Source organism: Eriocheir sinensis, chromosome 59, assembly GCF_024679095.1.
Source record: "Eriocheir sinensis breed Jianghai 21 chromosome 59, ASM2467909v1, whole genome shotgun sequence".
NCBI lineage: Eukaryota > Metazoa > Arthropoda > Malacostraca > Decapoda > Varunidae > Eriocheir > Eriocheir sinensis.
The window spans coordinates 7,552,485-7,562,484 of record NC_066567.1 but is presented as its reverse complement, the minus strand read 5'-3'; the positions used below and the strand labels follow the sequence as shown (position 1 = coordinate 7,562,484).

The window sequence follows — 10,000 nt, the reverse complement described above, 5'->3', positions numbered from 1 at the left end:
TCATAGTAATTCTCCTCCTCCTCCTCCTCCTCCTCCTCCTCCTCCTGGATCAGTAGAAGAAATATGATTGGATAAAAATAGATGCAGAAGATGGAAAGATCACAGAGAGAGAGAGAGAGAGAGAGAGAGAGACAAACTTCCGAGACAGAAAAACTAATGTACTTTTGAGTGTTTCTTCTCTCTCTCTCTCGCCTTGCGTAAAACCATTAGTGACAAAAAATAAATCTGTTCGCTTCTTTATCTTATTCTGTGTTGTATTTTACCATTTATTCCCCATTTATTATATATCTTATGTTTCTCCCATAAAATAGCACCTGCGAAAATGTCAAAGAAAAACGAAAAACAACGAAAATTATAAGAAAACAAACCGTTAATGACTCCCCTTAATCGCCTGAACTCAAAGAAAACGGAGTGAAGGATTTTAGAGAGAATGGGAATCGGTTAAGAAAATGGATAGTGTGATAAAGGAAAACTGGGTGAAAAAATAGAGAGAATGGGAAACGCTTAAAAAAATGGAGGATGTGATAAAGGAAAGCGAGAATCAGGGAGAACTGTACTCTTAAAAGTGTCCCTCAAAAGCCCTGAACTGAAAGAAAACGAGGTATGGTAACAAAGAAAATGGGAAACTCCTAAGAAAATCGAGAATGTGATAAGGGAAAACGAGAAACGAGAAAATAATGAGCAAACAAAACTGAAGCGTCCCCCCTTAAACACTTGAATTGAAAGAAAACGGGGTAAAGTAACAAAGAAAGTGGGATACACCGCCGAAGGAAAGGGAAAATGTGTAAGAGGAAAATGAGGAACAAGGAAAACCATAATTAAGAAAAAACTCGTATCCCTTTAAAACCCTGAACTAAAGAAAACGGGGGTAAGGTAACAAAGAAAGTGGGAAACGCCTGAAAAAATGGAGAATCTGACAAAAGGGAAACGGAAAACAAGGAAAACCATAAGAGAAAAAATAAATCTACCCCTTCTGAAACCCTGAACTTAAAGAAAACGGGGTAAGGTAACAAAGAAAGTGGGAAATGCCTCCAAAGAAAATGGGAAATGTGTTAAAATAATGAGAAACAAAGACGCAGCTAATGGAAGGAAATGCAGAGCGAATGGCCAGCGGAACGAGGCACTGAGGAACTAATGGAAGGAGAGGAATTTGAGAAGTCAGAAAATTAAGCGTGACGGAATTGGATGCGAAGCTGTTAGCGAAAACGCGTTGAAATTAATGTTGAAAAGTGAATAAACGTTGAAAAAGGCGATGAATGTAGAAAAATGAATAAAATTTGAAGACGATGAATGTAGAAAAATGAATAAAAATTGAAGAAGACGATGAATGTAGAAAAATGAATAAAAATTGAAGAAGACGATGAATGTAGAAAAATGAATAAAAATTGAAGAAGACGATGAATGTAGAAAAATTAATAAAAATTGAAAAAGACGATGAATGTTGAAAAATGAATAAAAGTTGAAGAAGACGATGAATGTTGAAAAATGAATAAAAGTTGAAGAAGACGAAGATGAAACAAATGAAAAGGGATATAGAGAATTAGTGTTGTATATTTGAAATTATAAAACGATACAATTAGAACCGAAATCGTCAGGGATCGTTGAAATTAATGTTGAAAAGTGAATAATAGAAATTTGAAAATAACAACTGCGAAGAACAAACGAACAAACGAATGCAGAGGTGAAAATACACAACAAATTGATATAGAGAATTAAATGATGGATATTTGATGTTGAAAAAAAAAGAAGCTACGAGCAGAAACGAAATTGCTAGGAATCGTTAAAATTGATGTTGCAAAGTTAATAAGAGAAATTTGATCAAGATAAGATTCCAAGACAAATGCATAGACGAAAATAAGAAAAAATATTGGAAGGAAATGAGAAAAGGAATAAAACGAAAGAGATAATCTAAACACCAGACAACCTCAGATAAAGTAAAAGTACATTAAGAAAAGAAAGAAATACAAGATAAAAAAAAGGAAGGAATTGATTTAAAAAAAAAGGAAGAATGGAAAAAATACGCCAGACACAAAGAATGAAAAACAACAATGTGAAAAAGGAATGAAGTGAGAGAGAGAGAGAGAGAGAGAAGCTGAAGGAAAATAACTATGTATGCTCTAAAAGCGATTAAAATACTGAATTGACTGTCCATCACAAAGCAAACAAAAAATTAAAAAAAATATATATAGAAAAAAATGTTGGTAGGGAAAACTTTATATGTGTGAAAGACTGAAAAAGAGAAAATGTGAAAATAAATAAAAGTTGCTGAGGAAGAAGACGAAGATAGAACAAAAGATAGATAGAAAAACCTGAAGATATAACAGAAGGTGAAGATAGGAAATTGTGGAAATAAAGCAAAATAAAATAGAGGAATGAGAAAACAAAAAAAGACGAAAAATAAGACCTCAGAACAGAAGAATAAAGATAAATAAAAAAAAAAATCGAAGAGAAAACAAAAAAAAACAAAAATAAAAAAATACGAAGATAGAATAGAAGAGAAATAAAAAATATGAAAAGATAATGTCCAAAGAAGGAAAAGAAAACATAAATTAAGGAAATACGAAAACCAATGATGAAAGTTATATAAACACTGTTGATGGAAAGGTGAAGAAGAGAGATAATAATAATAATAATAACGAAACAAAGGTGAAGGAAGTAATAAGAAAAAGGAAAAGAGAAACAAAAAACGAGAAAAAAGTTACGTGGGGTGTGATGTGATAGCGTGCAAAAAAAAGATTAAAGGAACAATTCTGACGTAAAAGAGAAATCTGAAATGCAAAGTTGAAAATACATAAAAAGTGATATTGAGACAAGTGGAAAAAAAGTTAGAAAAGGTGGAATTTTAAAAGTGGATGAAAACAAGACGAAGAAAACTCCATAAAAGTGTGAAAAAAATGTAGGTTAAGGAAAAGTGATAAAAAGAAGAAAAATTTAAAGGACACTACAAAAAGAAAAGTAGAAGGAAAAGAAGGAAAGAAACTATAAAAAAGTGCGGAATAATAACAAGATAGAATAACATTAAATTTAAGAGAGGATATTAAAACTAGAAAAAAATAGAAAGGAAGGGAAAATACAAAGAAAAGGAACAAAAAATAGAAAAAAAGAGCTTATTGTGATTGAAAAGGAAGAACAAAAAATAAATAAAAACGAAAACAAAACAATAGAAAAAATAGACCTAATTGTAATTGAAAAAGATAATATAAAAAAAATAAAGAAAAACAAAAAGAGAAAAAAAGAAAAAATATACCTAATTGTGTTTGAAAAAGATAATACAAAAAAATAAAGAAAAAACAAAACAAAAAAATAGACAAGAAAGCCCAAATAGTGATCCCGTTACAAAAACACAAACAAACACCATCACAAACATTCCAAGACCAACCCTCAGACACACACACACACACACACACACACACACAAACACACACACCAGATAGCGAACCCCACATGACCTAACATCTGACTTCAACCAAGGGGGGGAGAGGGGCTTCCTACTCCCTCCCTCCCTCCTTTCCCTCCTTCCCTCCATCTTTCCTCCGAGCAATGACCTTTGACCTCGCCTTCATTATGTGTCCTTCTGGCTCGCGTGAATCTGAGGAGGAAAAGACGATGGAGAATGGATAGAGATTGTTGTTATTATTGTTGTTGTTGTTGTTGTTGTTTTGGTGGTGATGGTGGTTGTCGGTGCGAAGTGAAAAGTGTGAAAAGAGAAGAAAAGTGGAAAGGAAAATAATAGAAAGAGAAGGAATCAGCAGAAAAAGAGAAATTAAAAGCAGAGAAGTTGAAAGTAAAGTAAGAAAAAAAAGGTTTGAAAAAGAAAGAAGAAATAAAATAGAAAAAAAAGAGAATTACAAGAGAAAGAAGAATAAATAATTAGAAAAAAAGAGAAATAGAAATAGAAATAAAGAAAAGAGAAATTAAAAGAGAAAGAAAGAAAGTAGATGAAAGGAAGCATTGATAACTTAAGGAAACGCTCACAGGTACGTCAATTACACACACACACACACACACACACACACACACACACACACACACACACACACACACACACACACACACGAACAAGGTTGAAAAAATGGCTATATTAAACTTAACCTTTCTCTCCTCTTCTCCTCCCTCCCTCCTTCCCTCCCTCCTCTCATTTTTCCTCCTTGTCTTCTCTCCTCCTCCTTTGTCTCCCTGCTTTATTATCTTCCTCCTTCCCTCCATCCTTTCCTTTCCCGCTCCATCTCCCTTTGACATCTCTCTTCCCCTCCTTTATCTCCTCTTCCTTCCTCCCCTTTCTTCCTCTCTGCATCTTATATTCACGTCCTCCCCCCTTCCTTCCTTCTTCCTTCCTTCGTCACCTTATCTCGCCTTTCCACTCTCCTTCATTCCTCCTTCCCACGCCTTCCTTTATCCTCCTCCACATTTGGTTTTCATGGCTTTCTCTTCTCTTGCTCTCCCTCTTCCTTCTCTCTCTCTCTTCTCCTTTCTCTCCCCTCCTTCCTTCCTTCCTTCCTTCTTTATCCTTCTTTACATATGGTTTTGATGGTTCTCTCCTTTCACTGCTTTTATTTTCACCTTCTCTTTCTATGATTCTTTCTTTTCTCTTCTCTTCGTTTCTTTTCACATTCCTTCTCACCATCCTTTTCCTTTCCTCCTCTCTTTCTTACTCTCTTTCATCTCTTCTACATATGGTTTTCTTATTTACTATCTCTTCCCTTCTTTTCTATTCCTCACCTCTCTTCCTTTTTTCATCTCCCTTTTGCATGTTTTTTTTTCTTTTTTTTTTACATTTCTCCTTTCTTCTCTTCCTTTTTTTCTTTTTCTTCTTTTCCCTCCTCCCATCTTATCTCCCTCCTCCCTCCCTTCCCCCCTCTACATCTGGTCTTCACATTTCTCCTTTCTTTTCTCCTCTACATTTCCTCAATTCCCAACTTCTATCCTTGCCTCTATCTCTCTCTTCCTCTTTCCTCCCTCATACTTTTTCCTCCCCATGTACATCTAGTTTTCTTGTTGTTCCTCTTTCTTTTTTTAACCTTTCCTATTCTCCTTTCTTTCCTCCTCCTCTCCCTCCCTCCCTCCCTCCCTCGCACCTGTGATGAGGGCCCGTGAAGGGACTTTGACAGGTGCAAGGTGAGGCGGCGTTTTAGGAGCCAGAGTGAGGGAGGTGTGAGATTGAGAGTGCTCCTCCTCCTCCTCCTCCTCCTCGTCCTCCTCCTCCTCGTCCTTCTCCTCGTCCTCCTCCTCCTCCTACTATCGTTTCCTCCCTGATTTCTTCTCTTCTGGCACTACCCTCCCTTCTTTACTCTTCCTCCTCCTCCTCCTCCCCCTCCTCCTCCTCCTCCTCCTCCTTCACCTCCTCCTATTATCTCCCTTTTTGCTCTCACCTGCATTACCATCCCCCTCCACCTCCTCCTCCTCCTCCTCCTCCTCATGTCCCTCTTCCGGTCCGTGTCTGTTTTCATATCACCTCCCTCCTTTCCTCCCCTTCCCTTCCCTCCCCCTCCCTCTCTCTCTCTCTCTATCTATCTCCCTCTCTCTTTCTCCCCTCGCTGGCCAGTCCCCTCACGGCTTTCCAACGCTCTGGTGCCTCTCCCCGCCTTCTCACTCTCCCCTCATTTTCTCCCCTTACTTTCTCCCCTCATTTCCCCTTCCCCTTCCCTACATCTCCCCTTTCCTCTTCCCGTTACTGGTCTTCCCTTCTTCCTCTCTCGTTATTCCCTCACTTCCCCTTCTCTCCACTTTCTCTCCCCTCTCTTTCCCCTTTCTCTTCACCTTACTTCCCCTTCCTCCCCCTCACTTACCTCCATTCCCTTCCCTTCCTTCTCCTTCATTCCTCTCACTTCCCCTCTCTCTCCCCTCCCTCCGTTTCCCCTCCTCTCCCCTCCCTCCGTCTCACTTCCCCTGCCTCTCCCCTTCTCTTCCCCTTCCTCTCTCCTCTCCTCCCCTTCCTCTCCCCTTCTCTTCCCCTTCCCTCCCCTTGATAGAGAGTCCCGCATCCCCCTCTTATCCCCTTTCACTCACGTATTAATTTATTTTGTTTCCCCTCAAATCTCTGTCTTCCCCTCGAATTTTCTTTTTTTCCTTTTATTTTCCACCTCCCCTGTTCCTTTCTCTCTCTCTCTCTCTCTCTCTCTCTCTCTCTCTCTCTCTCTCTCTCTCTCTCTCTCTCTCTCTCTCTCTCTCTCTCTCTCTCTCTCTCTCTCTCTCTCTCTCATTCCCGCACTCCGTATTTTTCCCCTTCAATGTCAGTTTTTTTCCTCTTTATCTACTTTTTTTCCTTTTCTAATTCTCACCTTTCCTCACTTTCTCTTTTTTCCTCGTACTTTCCTTTTTTTCATTTTTTCTCTCTCTCTCTCTCTCTCTCTCTCTCTCTCTCTCTCTCTCTCTCTCTCTCTCTCTCTCTCTCTCTCTCTCTCTCTCTCTCTCTCTCTCTCTCTCTCTCTCTCATTCAGTATTTTTTCCCCTTCAATGTCGGTTTGTTTTCCCTTTCTCTATTTTTTTTCCCTTTCTGATCCTCGTCTTTTCCCACTTTCTCTTTTTTGTTTGTTTGTTTGTTTCCCTCACATTCCTTCGTTACACTTCGATTTTTTTTACTTTTTTTGCTTTTTCTCTTTCTCTCCTTCCTCTCAAACATTCCTCACAAGTGTTAAGGATGTTTACTCCACACACACACACACACACACACACACACACACACACACACACACACACACACACACACTTTCTTCCCTGCTTCCTTCTTCTCTCCTTCATCTCCTTCTTTCTTTCCTTTTTCCCTCCCTTCCTTCTTTCCTTCATCTCCTCTCTTCCTTTCCTTCCCCTTCCTTCTTCTTTCCTTCTCCTTCTCTCTTCCTTTCGCCCCCTTCCTTCTTCTCTCCTTCTTCTCCTCTCTTCCTTTCCCTCCCTTCCTCTTTTTTTCCTTCATCTTCTTTCCTTCATCTTCCTTTCTCCCTTCCTTTCTTCTTTCCTTTTTCCCTCCCTTCCTTCTTCTTTCCTTCATTTCCTTTTTTCCCTCCCTTCCTTTCCTTCATCTCCTTCTTTCCTCCCTGCCTTCCTTCTCTCCTCCCTTCTTCTTCTTTCTTTCTCCTCCCTTCCTTCCTTGTTTCCTTCATTTCATTCTCCTCTCCTTTCCCTCCCTTCCTTCTTTCCTTCTTTCCTTCTTTCTTTCCTTCTTTCTCGACAATCCTCCCTTCTTCCCGGAACCAAAGACTTCGGAAAATTTTAATTGTCTCGATTCGAATTAACTTTTATTTCCGATCTTCTTTAATTTCCTCCGTAACTTTCTTTTTTCTCTAACTTTCTTTTTCCTTATTGCTTCCTTCTTTTTTTACTCTTCCCCGTTTTCTTTTTTTCCTTGTGATTTTCCTTGTTTTCCTTTTCGTTTCGTGTTATTTTCAGTTTCCCTTTCATTTACCTCTTTATCTCTTTTTTTCTCTTAGTTCCTTCTTGTCTTCCTTTTTTCCTCACCCCTTCTTCGTTTCTTCCTTTTCTGTCTTCTTATTTCCTTTTGTTTCTTTTGTTTCTTTTCCTATTCACTGTTTCCCCTTTCACTTCCCTCCTTTACTTTTTTCTCCTTATTCCTACTTTCTTCTTTTTTTTACTCTCCCCTTCTTCGTTTCTTCCTTCTCTGTCGTCTTCCTTTCTTTCTCTCGTTTCGTTTTTCTTTCCTTTTCACTTCATATTATCTTCATTTTCTTCTTTCACTTCCCTCTTTATCTCTTTTTTCTCATTATTTCTACTCTCTTCTTTCTTTTTTCTCCCCTCTTTTACTTTTGCTTTCTTTTCTGTCTTTCTTTCTTTCTCTCGTTTCATTTTTTCCTTTTCACTTTATATTATCTTCATTTCCTCCTTAACTCTTTTTCTCTTTATTCCTACTTTCTTTCACCTTTTAATTCCTACTTTCTTCCTTTTTTTACTCTCCCCTTCTTCGTTTCTTCCTTCTTTGTCTTCCTTTCTTTCTCTCGTTTCGTTTTTCTTTCCTTTTCACTTTTTATTATCTTCATTTTCTCTCTTCACTCTCCTCCCTAATCCCTTTTGTCTGTTTCCGTTCACGTATATTTACTCTTTCCTCTCTTCTCATGTCACATTTTCCTCTTCCTCTTTCCTTCCTATATTTTTTCCTCTAGATGTTCTGTCTTCCGTTTTCTCTCCCTCTCTCACTTAATTTCTCCCTCCATTTCTCTCTCTCCGTCCCTCACTCACTTTCTCCCTCCATCTCTCTCCCGTGACGCAGAAGTGAAGGAAAAAGGAAAGAGAAATAGGAGAGAGAGAAAAAGAAGAATGAACAACAGAAAACACGCAGAAAGCACCATCGAAGTCTTTTGTGTGTGGTGGAATTAAAGTGTGTGACAGCTGCGAAGAAAACGAGGGCAAGGGGAGAAAGCACGAGTTGTCCTCTTAATATATAATAAAAAGAAAACGGGAAGCGAGTGAAAAATAGTGAAAGAAGAGAGGGAGAAAACTGATGACCTGCTGGCGTGAAGGAAAATGCAGGACGTGCGGAAAAACTTGCATGAAAAGGATAAAAGGAAGATGAGAAAGATTGAAAAACGGAAAAAGATAGAAACTTGACAACAATAAGAATACAAAGAAAACGGATGGTGTCTAAATCAGAGAAAATTGTACAAAGCATCAAAGAAAAGGTAGAACTTATGTAAAAGCAGGATTAGAAGGTTAGATAAGTTACTGAAAAGCGGAAAAATATAATAACTTTACAATAAGAATACAAAGAAAACGGATGGTGTCTAAATCAAAGAAAACTGTTAAAGGCATAAAAAAAAGGTATTACTAATGAAAAAGTAGGATAAGAAGTTTAGATAAGTTATTGAAAAGCGGAAAAATATAATAACTTGACAATAAGAATACAAAGAAAACGGATGGTGTCTAAATCAAAGTTAAGGGCATCAAAGAAAAAGTAGAACTAATGAAAATACAATAAAAGAACGTTGATTAAGAAGAACACAAAGAAAACGGATGCGGTAGAATAAACGAGACTATAGAAAACGCAGTACCGTACCCTTCATAGAAAACGGATTACCGCACACACCTTAAAAGAAAACGGGATGCGAGTTGACATAAACATGGCGCGCGAGGAACAGTTTGACGCCCTGGAGAACCTGGTGGACGTGGTGGTGAAGCCTGTGCTGACCAAAGTGAGTGGCGGGGCTGACCTGACCTCTGACCTCTAATGACCTGTTAATCAATATGACCTACCTTTGACCCTTAAATGACCTCTGACCTCTAGTGACCTGTTAATCAATGTCTGACCCATATATGAACCTCAAATGACTCTTGACCTCATATGACCTGTTATTTTATCTCTGACCCGTCCTGTGACCCTTAAACGAAACTCTTGAAGGCTCTCTGACGTTCTTATAGATTTTTTTTTAGTATTATGAACATTTCCTTGGTCCGTTGGTTTTGGAGTTTGTAAAATGTAACATATATTAGTTAGGGAGAGCTTAAAACGCTCTGTCATATCTTATTAATGTATACAGATTAACTGAGACACAATTTTAAATAGTACATAGATGACATGTGAAAGAGAGAGAGAAAGGATTACATGTTATTAAACGAAAATACAGGTCACAGAAAATTCTACGGTCTTGCGAAAGTGGAGTGTCTTGAGAGAGAGAGAGAGAGAGAGAGAGAGAGAGAGAGAGAGAGCACCCAAACTGACTTCTTATTTGTGTTCGACTATAATAAGGGAAAACTGTAAACACGGGCGATCGAATATTTAATTAGGGAGAGCTTTTTTTTTTACATCAGGTTAAGCATTCAAGGGCAAACAAAACTAAAACGCCCCCCCAACCCCCCTGAAAAACAACGCCCCTTCCCCCCGCAAAAGAAAATATAAGTGAAAGAAAAGTAGAGAAGAGTTATAGAGAACATGATATTTAAACCCTTTCAAATGAGAGTATGAACACGCGACTCTAACCTAACTTGATCTAACTCCTTTCAGAATCTTATATTATTTTTTTGTTTTGTTTTTCTTGTATTTTCCTTGTTTCTTGTT

The 10,000-nt window shown here is 38.1% G+C and overlaps 1 protein-coding gene across 20 annotated transcripts in view; it reads left to right on the top strand.

Annotated features, from left to right (window-relative positions):
* LOC126985496 (transient receptor potential-gamma protein-like) overlaps positions 1 to 10,000 on the top strand; it is a 176,805-nt gene that overhangs the window by 63,788 nt on the left and 103,017 nt on the right. The window contains exons 1-2 of one of the 20 annotated variants that reach the window (XM_050840478.1): positions 299 to 3,977; positions 8,219 to 9,137. The exons of 18 other annotated variants lie outside the window; for them this stretch is intronic. In XM_050840478.1, the coding sequence (XP_050696435.1) occupies positions 9,048 to 9,137 (90 nt within the window). In that variant the 5' untranslated portion in view covers positions 299 to 3,977; positions 8,219 to 9,047. Of the gene's footprint in view, positions 1 to 298; positions 3,978 to 8,218; positions 9,138 to 10,000 lie in introns of those variants that run through there. One more of the 20 variants, XM_050840483.1, reaches the window with a different exon arrangement.